General features: G+C 44.4%; 4 protein-coding genes and 1 long non-coding RNA gene across 60 annotated transcripts; 2 read left to right on the top strand and 3 right to left on the bottom strand.

Moving 5' to 3' along the window:
* The first annotated feature begins 64 nt into the window (after positions 1 to 64).
* Positions 65 to 7,456, top strand: LOC118390213 (RING finger protein 214-like). Its single transcript, XM_035780553.2, has 15 exons — positions 65 to 326; positions 443 to 617; positions 706 to 765; positions 1,001 to 1,141; positions 2,572 to 2,705; positions 2,795 to 2,863; positions 2,974 to 3,070; positions 3,223 to 3,311; positions 3,422 to 3,512; positions 3,632 to 3,727; positions 3,827 to 4,092; positions 5,636 to 5,753; positions 6,094 to 6,243; positions 6,370 to 6,471; positions 6,692 to 7,456. The coding sequence occupies exons 1-15, from the start codon at positions 280 to 282 to the stop codon at positions 6,752 to 6,754; spliced, it is 1,698 nt and encodes a 565-aa protein (XP_035636446.1). The 5' UTR covers positions 65 to 279; the 3' UTR covers positions 6,755 to 7,456.
* On the bottom strand, positions 4,059 to 4,664 carry LOC127906181 (uncharacterized). Of its 6 annotated transcripts, none has more exons than XR_008060565.1 (3): positions 4,531 to 4,664; positions 4,279 to 4,488; positions 4,059 to 4,194 (listed from the first exon to the last, which is right to left on the bottom strand). It is a non-coding gene; the product is annotated as an uncharacterized LOC127906181 (long non-coding RNA). The 6 variants fall into 6 exon arrangements; XR_008060567.1 differs by having other exon boundaries at positions 4,300 to 4,488; XR_008060568.1 differs by having other exon boundaries at positions 4,321 to 4,488.
* Positions 7,457 to 7,542: 86 nt separating the features above from the next.
* LOC118390778 (apolipoprotein A-I-like) lies at positions 7,543 to 9,676 on the bottom strand. Its single transcript, XM_035781487.1, has 5 exons — positions 9,591 to 9,676; positions 9,414 to 9,483; positions 9,037 to 9,050; positions 8,540 to 8,741; positions 7,543 to 7,789 (listed from the first exon to the last, which is right to left on the bottom strand). The coding sequence occupies exons 1-5, from the start codon at positions 9,674 to 9,676 to the stop codon at positions 7,679 to 7,681; spliced, it is 483 nt and encodes a 160-aa protein (XP_035637380.1). The 3' UTR covers positions 7,543 to 7,678.
* A 2,742-nt stretch (positions 9,677 to 12,418) lies between these two features.
* On the bottom strand, positions 12,419 to 26,319 carry LOC118390212 (platelet-activating factor acetylhydrolase IB subunit alpha2-like). 2 transcript variants are annotated; one of them, XM_052457150.1, is made up of 6 exons: positions 25,943 to 26,317; positions 25,326 to 25,407; positions 19,746 to 19,835; positions 16,996 to 17,112; positions 16,744 to 16,866; positions 12,419 to 14,246 (listed from the first exon to the last, which is right to left on the bottom strand). In XM_052457150.1, the coding sequence occupies exons 2-6, from the start codon at positions 25,404 to 25,406 to the stop codon at positions 13,968 to 13,970; spliced, it is 690 nt and encodes a 229-aa protein (XP_052313110.1). In that variant the 5' UTR covers position 25,407; positions 25,943 to 26,317; the 3' UTR covers positions 12,419 to 13,967. The 2 variants fall into 2 exon arrangements, with proteins under 2 accessions (XP_052313110.1, XP_052313111.1); XM_052457151.1 differs by lacking the exon at positions 19,746 to 19,835 and having other exon boundaries at positions 25,943 to 26,319.
* On the top strand, positions 19,843 to 21,991 carry LOC127906179 (uncharacterized). Of its 50 annotated transcripts, none has more exons than XR_008060563.1 (6): positions 19,843 to 20,090; positions 20,406 to 20,540; positions 20,721 to 20,855; positions 20,946 to 21,035; positions 21,171 to 21,350; positions 21,486 to 21,991. XR_008060563.1 is itself a non-coding variant. In XM_052457144.1 (5 exons), exons 1-5 carry the CDS (start codon positions 19,994 to 19,996, stop codon positions 21,638 to 21,640), a joined length of 927 nt encoding a protein of 308 aa, XP_052313104.1. In that variant the 5' UTR covers positions 19,843 to 19,993; the 3' UTR covers positions 21,641 to 21,991. The 50 variants fall into 50 exon arrangements, 44 of the variants coding, with proteins under 44 accessions (XP_052313104.1, XP_052313099.1, XP_052313103.1 ...); XR_008060561.1 differs by having other exon boundaries at positions 20,721 to 20,900; positions 20,991 to 21,125; XR_008060560.1 differs by having other exon boundaries at positions 20,721 to 21,080; positions 21,126 to 21,215; positions 21,306 to 21,350.
* Positions 26,320 to 26,745: the final 426 nt, after the last annotated feature.

Below are 26,745 nucleotides of genomic sequence, written 5' to 3'. Positions count from 1 at the left end.
GAATGTCAAACATTATGAATAAACTAATTTGGACGGCGCTTGCGCAAGCGTAGCAATGATCTGCGTGTGTTTACCCGGAAGTGCACGTCATCAAACGTGCAATGTTTATAATTTTTCAACGTGGGATGAGGAAACAAACCATTCAAAATATGAATTGGCCGTTTTTGATGACTACTAAGATGTACGTTGTCATTTAAGTTTCAGTTTCCTAACAAGCTTACCGCTGTTTAATTTTAATTTGTCGTCGAAGAAACTAACTAACTAGCTAGCTAGCAAACGATGGACGACATCGACTGGGGATTGGCGCTGGAGGAGGACATGGCGCGGTAAGTGCGGTGACTGTTATCGTAGGGGTAGTTGCTTATGAGGAGTGGGTGATGACATACTGGTATATCAAGAGCAGAGTACCTCACCAAATATTTACCCTAGCTCTGTCTCCCAGCGAAACCTCCGCCACGGGAAACCCTGAGCAGCAATACAACCCCTGGTCCAACCAGTCCAACCCATGGTCCGAGCCTGGCTACACCTCGGAATCTGTAGGGGAGCTGGACAAGCTGGCCTCGGGAGATGGACAGCATGTCACTCACAAGAAGAAGCAGGAGGGGCAAGGCGTTCAGGTAGTTTACGTTGGTATAGGACAGCAGTAATTTACGAAAGTGAAGCATATGTGACAGCAAGTAATCCTAAGTGTTTGGTATCTTGCAGACAGACGCCTGGACAGCAGACAAAGATGTTAACACCGATCTGGATTGGGAGTCACTGATGGTAATGTATTCACTCTGGGTGCATACCTGGGGCAATTATTGTGGTAACACACACAACTTCTATCTGTGTGTCACTGACGTTGACAACCTTTTTCATTTTGACTCTCTCTCCTTACATTTCTCCTGTCTCTTTCTCCTCTTTCCACCCTCCCTCACTCTCTTTTTCCTATCTTTCCTCCCTTCCTATTTTTCTCAACCCTCTCTCTCCCTCACTCTCTCTCTCTCTCTCTCTGCAGCGGTCAGTGGATGAGTACAGCACCCACCTGGCCATGCAGTATGAGGAGCTGATGAAGCACCAGGAGGAGGATGAGGCTGATCATGGCAGCCAAGTAGACAGTCTGGTGCAGAAGAAGGATGAGGGGGTCCACCAGCAGCAGGTCTATCCACACGTCTCTGTACTGTAGGCTACATACAGTGCATTCGGAAAGTACCCCTTGACTTTTTCCACATTTTGTGTTACAGCCTCATTCTAAAATGTATTAAATAAATACAAATGATCGATTTACACACAGTACCTTATAATGACAAAGCAATAACAGGTTTTCAGAAATGTTTGCAAATGTATTAACATTTTTAAAAACAGATACCTTATTTACATAAATATTCAGACCATTTGCTATGACACTCAAAATTTAGCACAGGTGCATTCTGTTTCCATTGATCATCATTGAGATGTTTCTACAACTTGGTTGGAGTCCACCTGTGGTAAATTAAATTGATTGGACATGATTTGGAAAGGCACACACCTGTCTATATAAAGTCCCACAGTTGACAGTGCATGTCAGAGCAAAAACCAAGCCATGAGGTCGAAGGAATTATCTGTTGAGATCCGAGACAGGATTGTGTCAAAGAACAGATCTGGGGAATGGTACCAAAAAAGGTCTGCAGCATTGAAGATCCCCAAGAACACAGTGGCCTCCATCATTCTTAAATGGAAGAAGTTTGGAACCACCAAGACGCTTCCTGGAGCTGGCCGTCCAGCAAAAATGAGAAATCGTGACCCAATGGTCACTCTACAGAGCTCCAGAGTTTCTCTGTGGAGATGGGAGAACCTTCCAGAATGACAACCATCTCTGCAGCTCTCCACCAATCGGGCTTTATGGTAGAGTGGCTAGATGAAAGCCATGACAGCCCGCTTGGAGTTTGCCAAAAGGCACCTAAAGAATCTCAGATCATAAGAGACAAGATGCTCTGGTCTGATGAAACCAAGACTGTTGTTCAGCATCAGGACCTCAGACTGGGGTGAAGATTCACCTTCCAACAAGACAACACAGGAGTGGCTTCGGGACAAGTCTCAATGTCTTTGAGTGTCCCAGCCAGAGCCCGGACATGAACCCGGTTGAACAGCTCTGGAGAGACCTGAAAATAGCTGTGCAACGATGCTCCCCATCCAACCTGACAGAGCTTGATAGGATCTGCAGAGAAGAATGGGAGAAACTCCCTAAATACAGGTATGCCAAGCTTGTAGCGTCATAGCCAAGAAGACTAGAGGCTGTAATCGTTGCCAATGGTGCTTCAACAAAGTACTGAGTAAAGGGTCTGAATACTTATGTAAATGTGATATTTCAGCTGTTTTTTTTTTATATAAATGTACAAACATTTAAACTGTTTTTGCTTTGTTATTATGGGGTATTGTGTGTAGATTGATTAGGGGATAAAACAATCCATTGTAGAATAAGGCTGTAACGTAAGACAATGTGGAAAAAGTAAAGCAGTCTGAACACTTTCCGGGAGCACTGTATAAGCCTAATTGTGTCATTATGTCTTTGGGCTTATAACCTGTGAGTGACAACATTAATATTTTTAGGCGCTGCTGGACAAAATTGAGTCCCTGCATGTGAAGCTTCGGCTGAACTGCTGCAAGACCACCCGCAAGAACTTTGCGGTCAAGAAGCAGGAGCTCAGCATGGAGAAAAGCAAAATGGAGGAGGAGAGGAACAGGTAAAGGAGAGAAAGTGAGAAGGTGATAAAAGACAGAATTGTGACATTATGTCCTGTCAGCCATGTTCCTCTGTTTGTCCCTTTACCAGACTGTCTCAGGAGCTGGAGGAGACCACCAGGAAGCTGGCTTTGCTGATAGAGGAGCAGAACCAGGAGAAGTAAGACACTAAGCCACAGTCCTACCCCTACACGTATAACATAACTATAGACACCACATACTAGTCCACATTATTTTGCGATACAATACACCTACTGTCATCATCTCCAGGCTGATGTGGGAGCGGGAGCTAGCAGACCTGAACACTGAGATGGAGCGTCTACAGGAGGAGTCAGAGGAGACCACACAGAGAGCTCTACAGGAGGAGGTCAGTCTGTACATATTTATTAAGTCAACCATCACAACCCTATGACCCTGAACGTTCACTCTCATTCACCTATCCACACTTGTCTCCATGGAGTTGGATTTAAAGACAATCAGTGATTAACACTGATTTGTATTCTGATTTATGTTCAACAGATTGCGGCTCTGGAAATGCAGAGAGATGTGACCATGTCTGAGGTGGACGACTGGCTGAAAGAGGCTGACCAATACATAAACACACTTGGGTACTGTACTGAGCATGACCTTATGACCAAATCTGGATATCGTCTGTATATTGTAACTTCTCCCATAAAGGCTGTGCTTCAGTGATTGGTTGTGTTCCCTCTGTCTGCAGGTTAGACTCCTCCCAACAGCAGCACATGCACCACAGGCTGGAGTGGGAGAATAATGTGGCTGTGGTTCACAGCAGTTTGGCGGGACTACAGGTGAAGGACAAGAGAGCGACTAGACTGCGTTAAGAACTCCACTAGGGGGTTGAACTGCCCCTAGACAACTAGGGGACTTTATTGACTGTCCCCTCTCATCTTCTCTTTCTCTCTCCCAGAATCAGTTCAAGGATTACCTTCACTTGCTGCAACAGGGCCAACCAATGGAAAGCCTCCCTGGAATCACATTACCACCCTTACCCCAGGTTCCCATGGTGTGTGTCCAATTGATTCTGACGAAGACAGTCAATGCCAGGTGGACTTGTTGATGAGTCTGATGATATGCACCCCGCCCCCCTTTTCACCATTTCCAGATGGGCCCTCCTAAAGCCATGGGGATGACCTTCACATCCCAGCAGCACCACCGTGCTGCTTTCACAGCCCCAGCCAGAGTAACCCCCCCACCTGCCCCCTCCTCCACTCCCTCTGCTCTAGCCCAACACCCAGCCGCCCCACCTGTCTCCCAGTCCACCACTACCATGGCCTCCGCCCAGTCCCTGCCCTCCAATAACCCCCCCGCTGCTGGCAAACTGGACAATCTGCTGAAGAGACTGGGAGACAGATTTCCACAGTGCAACAGGTGAGATCAAAGTCTGTCACTTACTCTGAATGTACTGGTCAGTAAAAGATCTTGCCGACTATAATCAATACGGAGTGGCTGCGGTTCCAGTTTTTCCGGAACCTGACTTGCCGTGGCTGTAACCTGACTCGCCGTGGCTGTAACCTGACTCGCCGTGGCTGTAACCTGACTTGCCGTGGCTGTAACCTGACTCGCCGTGGCTGTAACCTGACTCGCCGTGGCTGTAACCTGACTCGCCGTGGCTGTAACCTGACTCGCCGTGGCTGTAACCTGACTCGCCGTGGCTGTAACCTGACTCGCCGTGGCTGTAACCTGACTCGCCGTGGCTGTAACCTGACTCGCCGTGGCTGTAACCTGACTCGCCGTGGCTGTAACCTGACTCGCCGTGGCTGTAACCTGTCTCGCCGTGGCTGTAACCTGTCTCGCCGTGGCTGTAACCTGACTCGCCGTGGCTGTAACCTGACTCGCCGTGGCTGTAACCTGACTCGCCGTGGCTGTAACCTGACTCGCCGTGGCTGTAACCTGACTCGCCGTGGCTGTAACCTGACTCGCCGTGATGCACACTCTGCTTCTGCTTGATTTCAGGTTATTTTTTCAGGAGGTGTGTTAGGCTACATGCAGCTACCATGTTGTATGCAGAATACATGAGCGACATGTTCGTACAAACTTGTTTGTCTGTTGTATATTTAGGCAAGCATATCAAACAAAAGCAAGACATACAGGCAGTAACAAATAGTGATTGTCTTATTATCATTGCAAACATTGGCTAGTTCTTTTTTCAGCAACTCTCGCTACGATAAGGCAGCATAACTATGAAGATATTCATCAGACATCGTAGGCAGTCTAAAGCGGTAGTTAAGAATAATAGTGTTTTGCGCAACGCTAAACGAACCCATTGTCAGACTGGTTTCCGGTCCGGATACACATGCGCGGGTTGCCTAGAACGTTCGGCAGCCCAGAGGTGGAACCGATGGGTACGTGATTCTACACCTGCATTGTTTGGGGTTTTAGGCTGGGTTTCTGTACAGCACTTTGAGATATCAGCTGATGTAAGAAGGGCTATATACATTTGATTTGATGCATGATCGTTGAGAAGCGAAGAAGCAGTTAGTAGGGACTGTGGTTAAAACGCAGATCATCAACTCAAATGGGGAGTTACATTGTTTTTTCATGGACTCTGGCTAGTGGCTACGAAATGGCAGCAACTATAAAAATGTTCCTACATTATCACACAACGCTGATTGTTTTTGCTCCATTGCAATGTGTAGGGACTAGGGCTGACCTCAATTATTTGACTGGTCGATTGTTTGATCGATAGGCTGTTCGTCGACCAAGATGTTTTTTAGTTGACCAGTAGCATATATATATATATATTATTTTATGGCACACGAGACACCTGTCTTATTCGCGCCCATCTCTGTGAACTAATCCATTGCCGAGACAGAGACCGCGGGGATGGCACAGTCAAAGAAGGGGAGTGTGGCTGGACAATGCACTTCTCTCTCCAGAATGCACTCTCTCACACCAATTTCTCTCCCTCCAGAACCCAGCTTATGTCAGTTCTGCAGCAGATTAAGAATTCTCGGGGCACCATGGCTGGCATGTCTATTGATGACGTCACAAAGCAGGTGGCACAGAGACTGGCACAAAATGAGAAACCGGTAGGACAGTCATTAACACTGAGACGCACACACGTTCGTGCACACACCAACACAGTCTAAACCAGGGTTCCCCAACAGGCCTCCACACAATACTGTTTTTTTTTTTTTTTTGGGGGGGTGCATTTTGCTTATGTGATCATATACAAATGTAAGCAAGGTTTGAAATGAATGTTTTAATTCAAATATTATATATGTTTGGGCTTCTTGCAGTCAATCTGCAGTCACAAATGATTTACAATTATGGTCCGGCGCCCCTACCTACCCGCACAACAAAAAAATTGGCCCGCGGCTGAATCCAGTTATTAATCGCTGGTCTAAACCTAACCCTTATCCTCCAAAGGCACCAGGGCCTATCAGGCCTCCCTCTGCAGACAGGGGCGTTCCTGGCTACCCAGACCCAATCCAGCGCCCTCCAGGACCCATCCAGAGACCCACACATCCCCCTCAGAGACCTGCAGTGACCCAGGTCTTCCAGACCAGGCCCCCACAGGTACAAACCACTTACCAACCTGCAGAGGGCACTAACAACCATAGTTTGAGAATTTTAGACTTGGGTGACGAGATGTACATAACCCTTGTGTGTTTGCCTATTGATGTACTGCTTGTCTCTCGCCAGCCTGTCGCTGTCAGTAATCGTAAGCTGTGCTTGATGTGCCAGAAACACTTGGAAGCAGACAGCCAGCACCCCATGAGCTGTGCACACACTGTACATAAGGATGTAAGTCCTACACTTAAAAAAATACGTGTATTACTGCAAACTACAGTGTTGATGAGGAGGCGAGGCCTACCCTAAGACTTCCTCATATTGTACACAATACTAGGCACAATAAGATGATGCTTCCTTTTTACATTGCTATAACCCTGACTCTACATTCTTAAACTACTGAGGCACTTTTAGCTGATGGAAAGCTGATGATTTGCCTCTGTCTGTGTTTCAGTGCATCAGTGTATGGCTGCAGTCGAGCAAGTACAATGCCTGTCCCTTCTGTCCAGCAAAGTGAGAGGAGTAGCCGATCAGACCGAACAGAGAACACAACAGAAGACATGAAGGGAAAGAGGAACACTGATAACGTTCTGGTCAGCTTCACAGAACTGAAGTGGGAGATGGTGGAATATGATTCTCACCTACACAGAGCAGTCATGGTGACTTATTACTATTCACCTATGTGACACAAGTCATTGATATTATTCATCCCTATATCTAGACTTGACTTTATGTAAATCATTTAGTACATCTTGTTAAAACAACTGCAGTGATAATCTGGCACTGACCAGAACTTTATTTTCTCACTTTTTTTTTAAACATTCCTGATTTAACCCATAGGGATATCATGTTTGTCATGTATGCCCGTTTGAACAAGCAGTGTGTTTCTTGTCAAATATACCTCTGATACCCCCTGACATAATTATATCAACTGTTACGTGCATGTTATTTCTAACTACCAAGCATTTTCTATGTTTTATAATGTTTCTAACTTCCATGATTCTGTGTAAAATGTTTTTTTCTATGTCTAAAAATACACTAAAGTGTTGTGTTAATAAGTGCCTTACTAAAAGTCACATGAATTATGACTCATTGAACTTAACTTGCTTGAATGAGCAGGAAATACTTCAGTGGAAGGGAAATAGCAATAACTATTTGGACTTGTTTAATTAACATATGTGATGTAATAGAACGATAAAATAAAACCATTACACCAGTATATTGGAGACCTTTTTGTATTTCGTTGACAAGATGTCTGGAGGAGAGATCCAAGGACCATATTTTATCAGGTACACCAAGTTTCTTTCACCAAGCATGACACGGGCCATGTGGATGGAATCACACTGTGAAGGTGGCCACTACGTGGAGACAATCTACAGTGTGTGCGAGTCTCGGCACTTCTTGTTGTGAGGAGTGTGTGTCTGACCAGGATCTGAGGTTTTTATGCCTTCATGGCTGTGGCGACGATATCATAGAAGGTCATGAACCTGCTCTTCAGGTCCTCGAAGTAGGGCTCCAGCTCGCTCTGGAGGTCAGCGGTGTGTAGGGACACCTCCCTCACCGACAGACTTCACAAGCTGATCCCTGTACTCTTCAGCGTAGGGGGTGGCCAGATTCCTCCACTCCTCCAGACGATTGGTCAGTGTAACAGTATAACTTTAGACTGTCCCCTCGCCCATACACGGGCGCGAACCAGGGACCCTCTGCACACATCAACAACAGTCACTCACGAAGCATCGTTACCCATCGCTCCACAAAAGCCGCGGCCCTTGCAGAGCAAGGGGAACTACTACTTCAAGGTCTCAGAGCAAGTGGCGTCACCGATTGAAACGCTACTAAGCTAGCCGTTTCACATCAGTTACATCAGCTTGGTGCGGACTATCTCAACCATGGGGAACAGCTTTGACTTGGTCACCTCAACCTTGGCGCGCATCTAATTGACCAGCTCCTCACGGTTCTTGAAGACGTACTCCTGGAAGATGGGCTCTAGCTTCTCGTGGTACACCTCAACATGCATCTAATTGACCAGCTCCTCACGGTTCTTGAAGACGTACTCCTGGAAGATGGGCTCTAGCTTCTCGCGGTACACCTCAACATACATCTAATTGACCAGCTCCTCACGGTTCTTGAAGACGTACTCCTGGAAGATGGGCTCTAGCTTCTCGTGGTACACCTCAACATGCATCTAATTGACCAGCTCCTCACGGTTCTTGAAGACGTACTCCTGGAAGATGGGCTCTAGCTTCTCGCGGTACACCTCAACATACATCTAATTGACCAGCTCCTCACGGTTCTTGAAGACGTACTCCTGGAAGATGGGCTCTAGCTTCTCGCGGTACATCTCAACATGCTTCTGGAGGACCTGCTGCAGCTCCTCACTCTTGGGCTTCAGCTTGGTGCGGAGATTCTCAACATCAGCCATCACCTTTTCACACACCTGATTGGAAGTGGAAGCAGTCTGGGTATACTCGTGCAGCTTGTCGAAGCTCTCGGACAGCTTCATCCTGGGGGAGATGAGGAGAGGGGGTGGACAGAGAGGTGGAGGGTAAAATGAGGGAGAGACCAGTGCAATACATTGCTATGATGGAAAGAAGGATGAGGGGTTGTTGGAAAGGGAATATTAAGGCAGAATAATCTGGTGAAAGTTAACAAGTGGAGCAAGGCCTGGGAGCCTGGTGGGCGAACAACCACATGACAGACCCAGGCTTTAGCTATAGTCCTGAGGCCTCCACACAAGACTGTACTATGTTATATAACATTAGAGCTCATATTGACCTACTGCCAACAAGAGCGACAAACTTCATGGTGAAGGGCTGAGAATGAGAGAGAGAAGGGGAGGGGCAGATAAAACATGTGAGAAGCAACAACTTAACCTTCAATGTTTCACACAACCAAAAACAATTTAACTCTACCAAACATTCAAACTCAAACTTCAGAGTACAAAAGCAAGTTGCTTTTTATGCATTTGATCCATATTTCAAATTCTAACACATTTCTTTCCAAGAACCGAAGTTCAAAAATAATATCTGATGTCTTTCAGCAACTTTCATCTGTCTAATATTGGTCCTTCAATTCCTCATATTTGATTCCTTTTCTCCTATGTTGTCTGTCTCCCATGCTTCCCATAAGCCCCATACCTCCCTATGAGTGTCCCAGCGAGGCTAGTTTTCTCTTACCTGGGGGGTATGGTCCCTGATCAGATGTGTGTGTGCTGTCTTGGACATGGACCTCAGCCCCTCAGTCCAACTGTAGGAGCATGTCCAAGGGTCAGAAACTAAGAGGGAAGAGGAGGGGGGCGATGTTTTATTACAAAGTACACTTTTATGAGCAAACAGACAAACACCTATATGTACATGCGTGGGTTACTGGGTTGACCTAATGTCATCTCAATGTCAAAGTCTTTTTCTGGAAAGACTTCAACAATGTGTTTCTGGCACATGCAATCTAAGTACATACATTTTAAACATTAATAATGACATACTTTACATATATAACTGGATATATTCAATATCCCTATATGCCCCAATGTTGAACATCACACCAGTCATCATAAAGAACATTTGTTAGATCCATATACAACATGTTTAGTAAGTACATGTAAATGGTTATGTATGTGGATAGGAAACTTGCCATATAATTTGATATTTGCATCATCCTATTGACAATGAGACCAGAAGTAGCCACTTGTGGCTATCTTTCCACTGTGGCCTTTTAATCTTTCTGGCTACTATGTGTGACCCATAAAGCCATCATAGGGCCATTCGATCATTGCCTCTAAAACCCTAAGGCGTAAAATAAATGCCTGAGCTGCGTTTCTTCTTTCTGTTCCTGACGAGAGAAAACGCTTTGGGTGAGATTCTCTTCTGCACTGTTCAACCAATCCAGTAAATGTGGAGGAGGAGATGGACTGTCGCCTTGTTAACAGTGAAGGTATACGTTAACGCCATGTCACAAAAAAAGCGAGAGCATCCGGATGTGCGTGCATGCGTGCATGTCCAGTCATTGACGATGCCTCAGACAATGCGTGTGTGTGTGCAGTCATAGACTAGGAGTGTGTGATAATACAGTTCTACTGTAGCAGATAAGATATTGCATACAGCTAGCTATACGTCCCCATAACCTCTCTGGGATATATGGGTTTTCTTTCTGGTGGGTTGATGAGTACCGGCATACATTCAGTTGGCACATTCATTCTTTGCCATTTCAGTTCATGGTAGTCTCTCTTGACAGCCTAATCGAATAGCTGGCCAGTGTGCACACAATATTTTTTTCCAGGGGCCACTGTTGATAAGTTCATACAGTGGGGACTGGAATTATTGGATCTCTTGATAAAGATAAACAAAAAAAAACATATGAAATTAATATTACAAATACTGAGCTATATTGTATTCTATAAAATAAATGGAAATTATTATTTTATTTTAGTACAATTGCCCAGATAAAGAGATTTTGTTTAGCATTTTAGAAAAAGGCTCAGTGTCGTAATCCTCGCAAGGTGAGGGTGCTGGAGTATTGAAAACAGGGGATCCAATCCTATTGACTGATTAATTTTTAAAAATCTAAACAATCTAACAAAATCTCATTCTCTGAGCAATTGTATTTGTATTAAGAATATCATTGTTCTATTTTTTAGCATACCAATCATTAGGAACACCTTCCTAATATTGAGTTGCACCCCCCCCCCCCCCCCCACCCCCTTTGCCCTCAGAACAGCCTCAATACGTGGGGCATGGACTCTACAAGGTGTTGAACGCGTTCCACAGGGATGCTGGCCCATGTTGACTCAAATGCTTCCCAAAATGAAGTTGGCTGGATGTCCTTTGGGTGGTGGACCATTCTTGATACACACAGGAAACTGTACATAAGGGGGATTGGGGAGGCTACGTAAGGGGGATTGGGGAGGCTACGTAAGGGGGATTGGGGAGGCTACGTAAGGGGGATTGGGGAGGCTACGTAAGGGGGATTGGGGAGGCTACGTAAAGGGGATTGGGGAGGCTACGTAAGGGGGATTGGGGAGGCTACGTAAGGGGGATTGGGGAGGCTACGTAAGGGGGATTGGGGAGGCTACGTAAGGGGGATTGGGGAGGCTACGTAAGGGGGATTGGGGAGGCTATGTAAGGGGGATTGGGGAGGCTATGTAAGGGGGATTGGGGAGGCTGTATGAGTTACAGGATGTCTTAAGACATTTTGCAGAACTTGGGGAGAACTATCACATACTGTTAAACTGTACTCTATAGCCTACAATTGTATTACTAAAATGAATATTTTAATACTTCAACAGAGTCTGTTTCCATTACTAATGTATGTTTGATAATATAGACCTGATCATGTTGAAGAAATTGACCAACCTAGACGCCCTGTCTTAACTCAGACTACTGTATGATGCTCCATGAACCGCATCTCATTAACCTTCCTCCCCTCTTCTTTCAGTGGTGAGGGGACAGAGGAGTGATAAGACTGACTTCCACGTACCAGGTTAGCCATAGCAATTTATCAGTTACAGTAAAACAGAAATGGTGTCTTCCTATTGGTGCAGTAATCTGAATGGTACTATTAACTTCTAGTCAAAGTGAATCCTCGTTCTATTGCTGATGTGCATTAATGGACACCAATATAATAGTTTTGGCAACAAGCTATTTCATTTATTTCTTCAATTTGACTACCTTTATCCTCTCATTTTTACCATTTCTGTTGTGAGCCAGGTTCCATCATAAATTGTGCAAACCACCACCACACCATAGCAGCAGAGATATCCAACAGGTAACTCGGAATTGTCAGCCAGGGATAAGGGAGGGGGTTTATTCAAGAGTTCTTAAAACAGCAAGACAACCCTCTTCTCCCCCTCACAATATCACTGATAATTACCAGATTTATCTGCGTAACAGTTTTACCATAAACTGTGCAAGCGTTTACTTGACGTTTCCTATCCAATAGCCTTGGAAAGGAAGTCATTTCTTGAGACAAGCCATCAGTGTCTGTCCCATTGACAGTAAGAGGTCTGTCCCACTTGGAGTGCACATAAAAGGGCTCCCTTTAGAGGTTAAATGAGACTCCTGCAAGTTAATTATGCAGTGACAATCACAGATACTAATCTGTTAATCACAAACCTTGATGATATAATACCTTTCCCCCACATTTACACCTTAAATACAACTGAAATGAAGCAACACCACAAATGATATACATCCATGGTCCTTTATTGGAATGCGCCGTCTTCTCAGCATGTGACAATAAGCCAGATATAGTGCACAGTTTGCACCAAATACAGATGCTCACTTATGGCCATTCTCTTACAAACACTACCACATTCGCAACACACGGCCATCTATCCAAGCTTCACACACACACATATATATGTATTATATACAAATGGGCCATTTCTAAACAGTCATACAACCAATGCACAGACAAACATAAGTGACATACACACTTCTCACCTCCAGCTATGTTCAAGGTTTACTCACACACGCGTATACAGAATGTAGATCAACATAGCGCAAGAAGAATACGTGTAGACTGTTATAACATGAGAGCAGTCGATGCTCAGCAAGAGGACCTCTAACCACTTCAGTTCAACTGCACCAGGAAACAAAACAGGGTTGAAAGGTCAAACACATGACATTCTCTATGTGACCTGTGGTTGGTTTTTAGTGTAGTAGACTAGTAAATTCAATCAATGTTGTGTGTCAATAGCTTTATCATGATGCTACTGTTTAAGTCGTCCTGCGACAATGTCATGTGTTAGGAGGCAGGTGGTAGTGTGTCCAGGGCTGGGTGGGGGTTCTGTATACTACACAACAAGACAAAATAAGGACAAAAATGAAGAGCGGCGAGAGTGAGCAGGAGAGAGAAAGTGCAAGGATTTTAGTTACAGTTTTTTCTATGTGTAAGAGAGGCAGTGTCTGACAGTGTGTGTATGGCAGAAGGCCATTACGGGAAGATAGCTTTGACTTCACTGCTGTGTGTGTGTGTGTGTGTGTGTGTGTGTGTCAAAGCAGAGAGGGGGAGGAGAGAATATTTCGCAGTTGGTCCTCAGATGGTAATTTAGAGCTTTTAAAAAGTCTGTTGGGGCAAACGGAGCCAACTCAAACTGATTTCTGAGAGAGAACGCATCGGAGTGCTTATTACTGTGCAGCTAAGCTGTGACCGAGTAGGAAGCTACTTTACATTTCATATGGCAAAACTCAACATTTTACAGTCTACTACAGTGTGTGTTTTTTTGGGGGGGGGTCTATGCATGTGTGCCATTGGCCTCTATAATGCTTGTGCAGGTGTACTTCAGAAATGTCCCATCTCTCTCTCCATCCTCCCACTATCAGATCTCTCTGACCGCAAGTGCTACTGTTGCTGCTACAGCATGTATGTGTATCCCTCTGGAAGTTGTCGACTCTCTACACAGTCACCCCGCACACATGCACATGATCCCCATGCACTCTCCCTCCTGCAGTTTCAGTTCCACTCACATGAGTGCCCATTCTCTCTGCTTGGCCCAGCCCCCTCATGTGAGTGACATATCTTGATCTGACCCCTTCCCCAGACAGGAGCATGCCTCACCCCTGACTATCCCCCCCTCCCCTGTTCCCAGTAGAGACTCCAGGTAGAAGTCGCCCCTAACCACAGATCTAGGACCAGACCCTGGAATAGTGGTTTGGGGAAACTTCCAGCTACTCCCCAACAGGAGGGAGTCAGTGAAGCATGTCCCTGGCTGTGTGGACCCTGGGGTGTGGCCCTCAGACCAGCGAGGCCCTCTTCTCTTCAGGCGTCTCATCCAGTATCTGCAGCAGTAGGTCACTGAGGGGCTTGGCGATGGCCCGGTAGCCCGCCGCCGTCAGGTGCAGGAAATCAAACATGTCCCGTGTGGAGATGGTCCCGTCAGAGTGGACAAAGCCCGCCCCCACGTCCAGGAACTGGGCCTGGCCCAGCCGCGGCAGCCAGGAGCGCAGGAAGCCATTCACCGCTGCATTCTTCTCCCGCAGTGGGTTGGGCCCGTCACCCCGTGCCAACAGACCCTGAGATTTACAGACAGAAGAGGTTAGTTACTAAAAGGACAAACATCTGTAAATGCATACATCCTAAATCAGGGTTGGGCACAATTCAGAATCAGTTTGCACTATTCTGTGAAGGATTTTCAGTTTCTTGGCAATTTCTCTCATGGAATAGCCTTCATTTCTCAGAAGAAGAATAGACTGACGAGTAGCAGAAGAAAGTTCTTTGTTTTTGGCTATTTTGAGCCTGTAATCGAACCCACAAATGCTGATAGCCAAGATAAAAAACTAGTCTAAAGGCCAATTTTATTGCTTCTTTAAAATCAGGACAACAGTTTTCAGCTGTGCTAACATACTTTCAAAAGGGTTTTCTAATGATCAATTAGCCTTTTAAAATGATCAACTTGGATTAGCTAACACAACTTGACATTGGAACACAGGAGTGATGGTTGCTGATAATGGGCCTCTGTACATCTATGTAGATATTCCATTAAATCTTTACAACAGTAACAATGTCTTCACTGTATTTCAATGTCCAATTTTTTTGTGTTTTTCCTGCAAAAACAAGGACATTTCTAAGTGACACCAAACTTTTGAACGGTAGTGTATATATTTTGTTTTCCTTGATCATTCATTTTAAGAGTTTGTCCTGAAAATCTACTGTTTCAACAATATTTTATATGCATTTATATAACATGTTTGATGTTATTTCCTTAAGTTCAAACTCAAATTGCATATCTGTATCCTGTTTCCTGCTTCGATTCAACTCTAGTAAACATTTAAAATATATGAAGCATCCTCAATTAATTTTTGAATTGAGCCCAAGCCTGATTCTAATATACAGTGGGGCGAACAAGTAGTGTTTCCTACTTACAAAGCATGTAGAGGTCTGTAATTTTTTTATCATAGGTACAACTTCAACTGTGAGAGACGGAATCTAAAACAAAAATCCAGAAAAATCACATTGTATTATTTTTAAGTAATTAATTTGCATTTTATTGCATGACATATATTACCAACCAGTAATAATTCCGGCTCTCACAGACCTGTTAGTTTTTCTTTAAGAAGGCCTCCTGTTCTCCACTCATTACCTGTATTAACAGCACCTGTTTGAACTCGTTACCTGTATAAAAGACACCGGTCCACACACTCAATCAAAGAGAATCCAACCTCTCCACAATGGCCAAGACCAGAGCACTGTGTAAGGACATCAGGGATAAAATTGTAGACCTGCACAAGGCTGGGATGGGCTGCAGCTTGGTGAGAAGGCAACAACTGTTGGCGCAATTATTAGAAAATGGAAGAAGTTCAAGATGATGGTCAATCACCCTCGGTCTGCTCCATGCAAGATCTCACCTCGTGGGGCATCAATGATTATGAGGAAGGTGAGGGATCAGCACAGAACTACATGGCAGGAGCTGGTCACTGACTTGAAGAGAGCTGGGACCAGTCTCAAAGAAAACCATTAGTAACACACTACGCCATCATGGATTAAAATCCTGCAGCGCACGCAAGGTCCCCCTGCTCAAGCCAGCGCATGTCCAGGCCCGTCTGAAGTTTGCCAATGACCATCTGGTTGATCCAGAGGAGGAATGGGAGAAGGTAATGTGGTCTGATGAGACAAAAATAGAGATTTTTGGTCTAAACTCCACTCGCCGTGTTTGGAGGAAGAAGAAGGATGAGTACAACCCCAAGAATACCATCCCAACCGTGAAGCATGGAGGTGGAAACATCATTCTTTGGGGATGCTTTTCTGCAAAGGGGACAGGACGACTGCACCGCATTGAGGGGAGGATGGATGGGGCCATGTATCGCGAGATCTAGGCCAACAACCTCCTTCCCTCAGTAAGAGCATTGAAGATGGGTCGTGGCTGGGTCTTCCAGCATGACAACGACCCGAAACACACAGCCAGGGCAACTAAGGAGTGGCTCCGTAAGAAGCATCTCAAGGTCCTGGATTGGCCTAGCCAGTCTCCAGACCTGAACCCAATAGAACATCTTTGGAGGGAGCTGAAAGTCCGTATTGCCCAGCGACAGCCCCGAAACCTGAAGGATCTGGAGAAGGTCTGTATGGAGGAGTGGGCCAAAATCCCTGCTGCAGTGTGTGCAAACCTGGTCAAGAACTACAGGAAACGTATGATCTCTGTAATTGCAAACAAAGGTTTCTGTACCAAATATTAAGTTCTGCTTTTCTGATGTATCAAATACTTATGTCATGCAATAAAATGCAAATTAATTACTTACAAATCATACAATGTGATTTTCTGGATTTTTTAGATTCCGTCTCTCACAGTTGAAGTGTACCTATGATAAAAAATTACAGACCTCTACATGCATTGCAAGTAGGAAAACCTGCAGGATCGGCTAAGTATCAAATACTTGTTCTCCCCACTGCACATGCTCATATAGTATTGACACGGAGATGATAATGCAAACTTTCTGAATGCAAACACTGCATGAGATTGAAATGTTATACTCCAGATACACTGTAGACAAAAAAAAAATTAAAACCTTCACTTACCAGAACAACAACCTTAGTCTTTGGAAGACGGGAGGTGAGCAGCTGTGCAATTGCAAGGATTCCCCCTGCAACTTGCTCAGCTGAGTGCTCGTGATTGTTGGTTCCTACCCATACCACCGTCACCTGGAGGGGACCAATGAGGTATTGATTAGGTGTTCTGATCTGGATGAAATGCATTACAGGAACAAAACTGTCCCCCTGTGCTGTGCCCTTTTCCCTCTCAGGGCCTGTGCTGGCCCAGTTGAATCTCACCTTGGGCCTGATGTTGTCCAGTTCTCCATTCTGCAGCCTCCACAGCACATTACAGGTGGTGTCTCCCCCGATTCCAAAGTTGAGCGCGTGCAGTGGAGAGAAAAGCTCCCGCCAGATCTGTGGACACACACAGGGTTTTTTATTCTGGAACAAAAAGGAGCTTAGGCTATAGGTTTGGTCAGCCAGTCTGAATTTTAGAGAACATTTTAGAAGCCCCCATCCTGGCAATGTTTGCAGTTTTAAAAGTGAATTTCTCGCAATTCTACACATTTTGCCATAGAGCTCACATTTGACCTTATTCTTCCCAATTTCATGGCATCCAAATTGGTAGTTAGTCTTGTCTCGTCGCAGCAACTCCTGAACGGACTCCAGAGAGGCGAAAGTCGAGAGCCGTGCGTCCTCTGAAACACGACTCAACCAAGCCGCACTGCTTCTTGACACAATGCCCACTTAACCAGGAAGCCAGTCGCACCAATGTGTCAGAGGAAACACTGTACACCTGGCAACCGTGTCAGCGTGCATGCGCCCAGCCCGCCACAGGAGTCGCTAGAGCGCGATGGGACAAGGACATCCCTGCCGGACAAACCCTACCCTAACCCGGACGACCCTGGGCCAATTGTGAGCCGCCTCATGGGTCTCCCGGTCGTGGCCGGCTGCGACAGAGCCTGGCCTTGAACCAGGATCTCTAGTGGCACAACTAGCACTGCGATGCACGATTCGACCACTGCACCACTCTGGAGGCCCCAAAATGTTGCAGTTTTGCTATGTCTATGGTGTTCTTTTTGCTAAAACATAAAATCAATACTACTAAATTCAATATTTTGGGAATGTTCAATTCTCCCCATGTAGCTTTTATTATGGTGATTGTTAGTTCTCAAAAGACTATAAAAAAATAGGTCCATTATTTCTACATGCCTGATCTGTTTCTAGTCATTTGAGTTGATTGTACATTACAATTTCATAGAATTATAATCTTTAGTATGAATAGATTGTTTTCATATGTCCTTAAAGACTGAATGTAGTGTTCGGTTTAAGCCCTTTGTGTATGAGAGGTGTAATTATTTAAACGAACTTCAGAAATGTGTATTCCCAATAGCTCAAGGCCTCTCCGGACTGATGCGGTCCTGTGATATGCACAGAGGAGCATGGAGAACTCCTGGGTCATGGAAAAGTACACCTTTGTGTGTGTGTGGGGGGGGGGGGTTGACACCTGGTTCAAGGGTTTTTCTTTATTTTTTATATTTTCTACATTGTAGAATAATAGTGAAGACATCAAAACTATGAACTAACACATGTAATTATGTTGTAATAAAAAATAAAAAAAACGTTTAAGTGTTGAACAAATCCAAATATATTTTAGATTCTTCAAAGTAGCCACCCTTTGCATTTATGACAGCTTTGCACACTCCTGGCATTCTCTCAACCAGCTTCACATGGAATGCTTTTCCAACAGTCAGAAATATACTCAGCACTGATTCCAAACCATCTCAATTGGGTTATGGTCAGGTCATCCGATGCTGCCCTCCATTATTTTCCTTCTTGGTCAAATAGCCTGTACACAGCCGAGAGGTGTGTTGAGTCATTCTCCTGTGGGAAAACAAATTATAGTCCCAGTAAGTGAAAACCAGATGGGATGGCGTATCGCTGCAGAATGCTGTTGTAGCCATGCTGGTTAAGTGGGTCTTGAATTCTAAATAAATCACTAGTGTCACCAGTAGAGCACCATCACACCTCCTCCTCCATGCTTCACGATGGGAACCACACGTGTGGAGATCATCCGTTCACCTAATCTGCATCTCACAAAGACACGGCAGTTGGAACTAAAAACCTCAAATTTGGACTCAACAGACCAAAGGACAGTTTACCACCGGTCTAATGTCCATTGCTCGTGTTTCTTGACCCAAGCAAGTATCTTCTTATTGGTGTCCTTTAGTCGTGATTCATTTGCAGCAATTCGACCATCAAGGCCTGATTCATGCAGTCTCCTTTGAATAGTTGATGTTGAGATGTGTCGGTTACTTCAACTCTGAAGCATTTATTTGGGCTGCAATCCAAGGTGTAGTTAACTCTAATGAACTTCTCCTCTGCAGCAGAGGTAACTTTGGGTGTTCCTTTCCTGTGGCGGTCCTCATGAGAGCCAGTTTCATTATATCGCTTGATGGCTTTTGTGACTGCACTTGAAGAATCTTGAAATGTTCCAGATTATCGCCATAATATGGACTTGGTCTTTTACCAAATAAGGCTAACTTGTCACAACACAACTGATTGTCTCAAATGCATTAAGGAAAGAAATTCCACAAATTAACAAGGCACACCAGTTAATTTAAATGCATTCCAGGTGACTACCTAATGAAGCTGGTTGAGAGAATACCAAGAGTGTGCAAAGCTCTCAAGGCAAAGGGTGGCTACTTTGAAAAATCTCAAATATATATATTTTTGATTTGTTTAACACTTTTTTGGTTACTACATGATTCCATGTGTTATTTCATAGATTTGACGTCTTCACTATTATTCTACAATGTAGAAAATAGTAAAAAATAAAGGAAAACCCTTGAATGAGTAAGTGTCCAAACTTTGACTGGTACTGTTTTTGTTTATTTTATTTTAACAATGTTTGGACTTAGTTGTTGTTATGAAAAACACCAGGGTCATAGCACAAAGAAAAACTAACACATGCACTGAGGTCAACACACACAGGATTCTAAGTGACATAACACAGTATGTATACACAGGCAGCTGTCCTCCCTCACCTCGTACTGCTGCATTAGCTGCACCATGGAGTCTCCTATAAACAGCACCTCCGGCTCCGCGTCCTTACACTCCTGAACAAACCGTGTGTGCTGCACAAACACATGTCATCATCACCAGGCAGACACTACTACACAACAAGATAATGTTACACAATGGTGGAGATAGAGATGAACATAGGAGGGTCATGACTCTTGTTTCAGCCATGTTAGGTTTCCTCTATGCTAGGGATCATCAAGTAGATTAAGCCATGTTAGGTTTCCTCTATGCTAGGGATCATCAAGTAGATTCAGCCATGTTAGGTATCCTCTATGCTAGGGATCATCAAGTAGATTCAGCCATGTTAGGTATCCTCTATGCTAGGGATCATCAAGTAGATTCAGCCATGTTAGGTATCCTCTATGCTAGGGATCATCAAGTAGATTCAGCCATGTTAGGTTTCCTCTATGCTAGGGATCATCAAGTAGATTCAGCCATGTTAGGTATCATCTATGCTAGGGATCATCAAGTAGATTCAGCCATGTTAGGTTTCCTCTATGCTAGGGATCATCAAGTAGATTCAGCCATGTTAGGTTTCCTCTATGCTAGGGATCATCAAGTAGATTCAGCCATGTTAGGTATCATCTATGCTAGGGATCATCAAGTAGATTCAGCCATGTTAGGTTTCCTCTATGCTAGGGATCATCAAGTAGATTCAGCCATGTTAGGTTTCCTCTATGCTAGGGATCATCAAGTAGATTCAGCCATGTTAGGTATCCTCTATGCTAGGGATCATCAAGTAGATTCAGCCATGTTAGGTTTCCTCTATGCTAGGGATCATCAAGTAGATTCAGCCATGTTAGGTTTCCTCTATGCTAGGGATCATCAAGTAGATTCAGCCATGTTAGGTTTCCTCTATGCTAGGGATCATCAAGTAGATTCAGCCATGTTAGGTTTCCTCTATGCTAGGGATCATCAAGTAGATTCAGCCATGTTAGGTATCCTCTATGCTAGGGATCATCAAGTAGATTCAGCCATGTTAGGTTTCCTCTATGCTAGGGATCATCAAGTAGATTCAGCCATGTTAGGTATCCTCTATGCTAGGGATCATCAAGTAGATTCAGCCATGTTAGGTATCCTCTATGCTAGGGATCATCAAGTAGATTCAGCCATGTTAGGTTTCCTCTATGCTAGGGATCATCAAGTAGATTCAGCCATGTTAGGTTTCCTCTATGCTAGGGATCATCAAGTAGATTCAGCCATGTTAGGTATCCTCTATGCTAGGGATCATCAAGTAGATTCAGCCATGTTAGGTTTCCTCTATGCTAGGGATCATCAAGTAGATTCAGCCATGTTAGGTATCCTCTATGCTAGGGATCATCAAGTAGATTCAGCCATGTTAGGTTTCCTCTATGCTAGGGATCATCAAGTAGATTCAGCCATGTTAGGTATCCTCTATGCTAGGGATCATCAAGTAGATTCAGCCATGTTAGGTTTCCTCTATGCTAGGGATCATCAAGTAGATTCAGCCATGTTAGGTTTCCTCTATGCTAGGGATCATCAAGTAGATTCAGCCATGTTAGGTATCCTCTATGCTAGGGATCATCAAGTAGATTCAGCCATGTTAGGTATCCTCTATGCTAGGGATCATCAAGTAGATTCAGCCATGTTAGGTTTCCTCTATGCTAGGGATCATCAAGTAGATTCAGCCATGTTAGGTATCCTCTATGCTAGGGATCATCAAGTAGATTAAGCCATGTTAGGTTTCCTCTATGCTAGGGATCATCAAGTAGATTCAGCCATGTTAGGTTTCCTCTATGCTAGGGATCATCAAGTAGATTCAGCTGTGGGGAAAAACATTATTTTGAGGGGATGGTCGGGGGGCCGGACCGACTGCAAGAGGCCCAAACAGATATAATATCTGAATTAAAACATTCATTCCATTGTTGTATATGATCACATACAGTATCTATTATGCGTGGGAATCATTTGGAACAGATTTACAAAATGTTTATCTCTTGGAGTTGATTTGCTGGTATTTTTAGTCTTATGCCCAACAATAACTATACAAATTAGGGAAGCACAATATAAATTGGTTAACATATCAGAATGGGCTGATATTAGCTAAAACTGCCAACATTGAGCAGTCATTTGAAAGAGTAAGACAATTTCAGCGAGGCAACTCAAAGGCATAATCCATTAAAGCCAAGATAATGGAATTCATTCTCATTGACAATCAACCGTTCTCTGATAGAGTTTTTGGCTATCTGTCATAACCTCACATGGTCTCTCCTATCATTGCTATGCAGACGACACACAATTAATCTTCTCCTTTCCCCCTTCTGATGACCAGGTGGCGAATCGCATCTCTGCATGTCTGGCAGACATATCAGTGTGGATGACGGATCACCACCTCAAGCTGAACCTCAGCAAGACGGAGCTCCTCTTCCTCCCGGGAAGGACTGCCCGTTCCATGATCTCGCCATCACGGTTGACAACTCCATTGTGTCCTCCTCCCAGAGCGCTAAGAACCTTGGCGTGATCCTGGACAACACCCTGACGTTCTCAACTAACATCAAGGCGGTGTCCCGTTCCTGTAGGTTCATGCTCTACAACATCCGCAGAGTACGACCCTGCCTCACACAGGAAGCGGCGCAGGTCCTAATCCAGGCACTTGTCATCTCCCGTCTTGATTACTGCAACTCGCTGTTGGCTGGGCTCCCTGCCTGTGCCATTAAACCCCTACAACTCATCCAGAACGCCGCAGCCCGTCTGGTGTTCAACCTTCCCAAGTTCTCTCACGTCACCCCGCTCCTCCGCTCTCTCCACTGGCTTCCAGTTGAAGCTCGCATCCGCTACAAGACCATGGTGCTCGCCACGGAGCTGTGAGGGGAACGGCACCTCAGTACCTCCAGGCTCTGATCAGGCCCTACACCCAAACAAGGGCACTGCGTTCATCCACCTCTGGCCTGCTCGCCTCCCTACCACTGAGGAAGTACAGTTCCCGCTCAGCCCAGTCAAAACTGTTCGCTGCTCTGGCCCCCAATGGTGGAACAAACTCCCTCACGACGCCAGGACAGCGGAGTCAATCACCACCTTCCGGAGACACCTGAAACCCCACCTCTTCAAGGAATACCTAGGATAGGGTAAGTAAGGGTAGGTAATCCTTCTCCCCCAACAAGATTTAGATGCAAGTGGCTGTTCCACTGGTTGTCATAAGGTGTATGCACCAATTTGTAAGTCGCTCTGGATAAGAGCGTCTGCTAAATGACTTAAATGTAAATGTAAATGTAAACGTGAAACAATTCTCAATTGCGGTAATTCTAGAAACAGAAATCTCTCTACTTTCATATCAAATCAGAATAATTTCCCCTCCCACTGTGTACCTTCCATCTCACACAGACACCAAGCCCCTCACACAGACACCAAGCCCCTCCCACTCACAACAATGAAAGATAACTTACTCTTCTCTGCCAAAAAGCAGTTTAAACTCAATATTTGCATTTGAGGATTGGTCCAACAGAATGGGTCATATGGACACCGAAACACTTAAGACATGATTTTACTGTAATAAAGGAGAACTAAACCGTTCTAACGATACCCAAAATACAGAACACAGCAGACCCTACCAAAATGAGTATCAATGAACATGATTGTGGAAAATGAATGGTCGGTTTCTGTTGCACGTGGCATTGCGGTACCACTAGCAGAACGTTAGACTTAAGTGCTAGCTGTCTAGTCCGATTTAGAACTGTGCAATGAGCATAAAGACTCATTTATATCAGGAATTGGCAACTCGTTCTCATTCTGAGACCTGGGCATCTTCTTATCCGGGTAGCCCATTTGACTTCAACATCTGTGGACAGGCCAGCATGCCGTTCAGTTGGAGACGGACAGGAAGGTGTATACATAACAGTTCAACTGTTTTGCCTCATTAGCAAGCAAATAGATCCAAGTTGTCTAGACTTTAAATACACTGAACAAAAATATAAAACACAACATGTAGTGTTGGTCCCATGTTTCATGAGCTGAAATTTTTTAAAAAGAGCCCAAACATATGGCACTACCTTCAACCAGCCTCACAACTGCAGACCACATGTATGGTACCGTGTGGGTAAATGGTTTGCTGATGTCGACGTTGTGAACAGAGTGCCACATGGTGGCGTTATGGTATGGGCAGGCATAAGCTATGAACAATGAACACAATAGCATTGTATCAATGGCAATTTGAATGCACAGAGATATCGTGATGATATCCTGATGCACATTGTCATGCCATTCAATTCTGGAAGCTGAAAATGTAGCAATTCTTTAATGGCCTGCATACTCACCAGACATGCCACACATCGAACATGTTTGAGATTCTCGGGATGGACGTATACGACAGCGTGTCCCGCCAATATTCAGCAACTTCGCACAGCCATTGAAGAGGAGTGGGACAACATTCCACAGGCCACAATCAACAGCCTGATCAACTCTATGTGAGATGGGTCTCACTGCATGAGGCTAATGGTGGTCACACCAGATACTGACTGGTTCTGATCCACACCTCTACCTTTTAAGGTATTCTATCTGTGTCCAACAGATGCATATCTGTATTCCCAGTTATGTGAAATCTGTAGATTAGGGCCTAATGAATTTATTTCATTTGACTGATTGGCTTATATGAACTGTAACTCAGTAAAATCTTTGAAATTGTTGAATTTATATTTTTGTTAAGTATCGTTAGTGGATGTGCATAGCTCTGGTTAAATGTGTAAAAAAAATTAAATACATTTTTTATAGACTTGAAAGCCTGGTTAAACAAATGATTACATCATTAGCGAGTCTTATTGTTGTGGAAGGCTTATATTTAGCATATATATAATTTTACAAGCACAGAATTCATTAGATTATTCCTGACTGTTTGAAATGAACTGCAACAAAGCTTATTAGAAAAAAAACAAGATACTGCATCTCATGAAATCGGCCATATATATATATATATATATATTTTTTTAAAGTTGAAATATCCCCCAGCATTATGGCCATATCCCCCAGCATTATGGCCATATTCCCCAGCATTATGGCCATATTCCCCAGCATTATGGCCATATTCCCAGCATTATGGCCATATTCCCCAGCATTATGGCCATATTCCCCAGCATTATGGCCATATTCCCCAGCATTATGGCCATATCCCCAGCATTATGGCCATATCCCCCAGCATTATGGCCATATTCCCCAGCATTATGTTTGCGGCATCCGTCTTCTGGTTTACACACAGGTGTTCGAGACGCAGATAGAAAATTAGCACAATAGTCCACCCAGTCTTCCGTAATCTAGCACAGCAACATGGAAATATGGCCATGTGGGAACAATAACCCTATAAAAAAGGTGTGTATCAATTTAACCTTCTGTTTTTTGAAAATTATTTCTTGGGGATATGAAAGATACGGTCCTTATATTTCCAAAACCATACCGCAAGCGATGTGTTAATGTTCAGACCAAGCGTAGGGCTCTTTAAAAAACTCCCCCGTACAGAAGAGGCCTTCGTCCAATAACTCTTATGTGTAATAGAACTAAGAATCCAAAATCCAAGGCTAGCAGTAAGGTAGACTAACCTGGGACATCCAGCGGTCGTCTCCCTGTACGTCCTCTACTGCCTGGGCCACTGCTGCGGGGTTAATCTCATCACCACTCATCCTATCAGAGACACAGAGGAGGAGTTAAATCACACACACAATTAAAATAATAGCCATGTCCTGTAATATGCCCTGAAGAATAATGTAATCTGGTAGGTTAATTGTCAGACAGTTGATGAGGCTAGCGACTGGCTTTCAGTCCCCCTGATGTGCACAGAGCGAGTGCTGATGGAGGTGGAGATAACAGCGCCTGCTCACTAGGGAGGCCCCACACAGACAGGCAGGCCAGGATGCGAGTATGTAATGACAACACCTTATATGAAGCCAAAGGGCTGGAATTGAGCACAACAATATGAATCGACTACTGATAATAACTTTACAATCATGAGTTGTTGCTAAGTGCTAGCAATTCGGAAAGCTTAAATTGAGTTTGAATTATGAAATCGTGGCATTTTCACGGCCCAAGCCAGACGACCAAGTAAGCACCAGTAATCACTGCGGACTGTCGCTGTTCTCTCTCCCGAGCAACACACAAGGCACGCCCATCGGACAATGGTCAGTCAATCCGTGAAACCGCCAGTACCCTACCCACTTACCTGGAGGTCTCTGATGATGGTTAATTGTTGCCAATATAACCAGAATATTCCCTCGCGCACGGAGGCTGCACGGCTCCGATGTGCGTGTGAGACCAATGATGGCTTGCTAACGTAGTGCTTCGGTGCGGATGCTGCGGTCGGGGCGGGCGCTAGTTAGCTACTAGCTGGCTAGCAACTCACCCGGACAAAATCAACTCCTTGTTTTCAGTCAATAAACTACGATATAGCTTATATGTTGTTCTAACTTTAACAACCATCTGCAAAATAAATGTGAAATGTATGGGTCGAGTCAACCCAACCTCCCGCTCTTCAGCATGCAACGTTTCCTCTCCCCTCCCTCCTTTTTCTCTCTCCAGTCTCAATGGTCCACTTCCGCTTTGGAATTGCCCATCGACAAAAGTCTTCTTCTTTGGTATAATGGCGTTTGCAACAATTAAATGTGCATTCCACCACCTACTGTACAGGTGGATAATAAGGATACCATAAAAAAATATATATATAAAAAAATAAAAAATAAAAATAATAATATATATATATATCAATTAAACAATCCATACTATCAGCAACGAAATGTTAATTATACTAAATCAGCCTGCTTTTCTGTTTTAAATCAGGTCCCTACACAAGGATCCTGTGATGGCAGGACATTTCCTGGCGACAAAAGTCAGTGTTAAATGCTCTACAGCAAAGCTTTCTTAGTGTCCAACAAGCTTTCTCTACCCTTAACCTTGTTCTGAACACCTCCAAAACAAAGGTCACGTGGTTTGGTAAGAAGAATGCCCCTCTCCCCACAAGTTTGATTA

This window comes from Oncorhynchus keta, chromosome 11, assembly GCF_023373465.1.
Source record: "Oncorhynchus keta strain PuntledgeMale-10-30-2019 chromosome 11, Oket_V2, whole genome shotgun sequence".
Taxonomy (NCBI): Eukaryota; Metazoa; Chordata; class Actinopteri; order Salmoniformes; family Salmonidae; genus Oncorhynchus; species Oncorhynchus keta.
This window is presented reverse-complemented; position numbering and strand designations above follow the sequence as displayed.

Coding starts and splice junctions, on each gene's coding strand:
- LOC118390213 (XM_035780553.2), top strand. CDS start 280: ATGGACGACATCGACTGGGGATTGGCGCTGGAGGAGGACATGGCGCG. Junction 618..705: donor AGGAGGGGCAAGGCGTTCAG/GTAGTTTACGTT, acceptor GGTATCTTGCAG/ACAGACGCCTGGACAGCAGA. Junction 4,093..5,635: donor AGATTTCCACAGTGCAACAG/GTGAGATCAAAG, acceptor CTCTCCCTCCAG/AACCCAGCTTATGTCAGTTC.
- LOC118390778 (XM_035781487.1), bottom strand. CDS start 9,676: ATGTGCCAGAAACACATTGTTGAAGTCTTTCCAGAAAAAGACTTTGAC. Junction 9,484..9,590: donor CAACCCAGTAACCCACGCAT/GTACATATAGGT, acceptor ATGCTCCTACAG/TTGGACTGAGGGGCTGAGGT. Junction 7,790..8,539: donor AGCCCATCTTCCAGGAGTAC/GTCTTCAAGAAC, acceptor TCGGTGAGGGAG/GTGTCCCTACACACCGCTGA.
- LOC127906179 (XM_052457119.1), top strand. CDS start 19,994: ATGTTAGGTTTCCTCTATGCTAGGGATCATCAAGTAGATTCAGCCATG. Junction 21,081..21,125: donor AGTAGATTCAGCCATGTTAG/GTATCCTCTATG, acceptor CAGCCATGTTAG/GTTTCCTCTATGCTAGGGAT. Junction 21,441..21,485: donor AGTAGATTCAGCCATGTTAG/GTATCCTCTATG, acceptor AAGCCATGTTAG/GTTTCCTCTATGCTAGGGAT.
- LOC118390212 (XM_052457150.1), bottom strand. CDS start 25,406: ATGAGTGGTGATGAGATTAACCCCGCAGCAGTGGCCCAGGCAGTAGAG. Junction 17,113..19,745: donor AGCTAATGCAGCAGTACGAG/GTGAGGGAGGAC, acceptor GTGTGTCCACAG/ATCTGGCGGGAGCTTTTCTC. Junction 14,247..16,743: donor AGACTAAGGTTGTTGTTCTG/GTAAGTGAAGGT, acceptor TGTAAATCTCAG/GGTCTGTTGGCACGGGGTGA.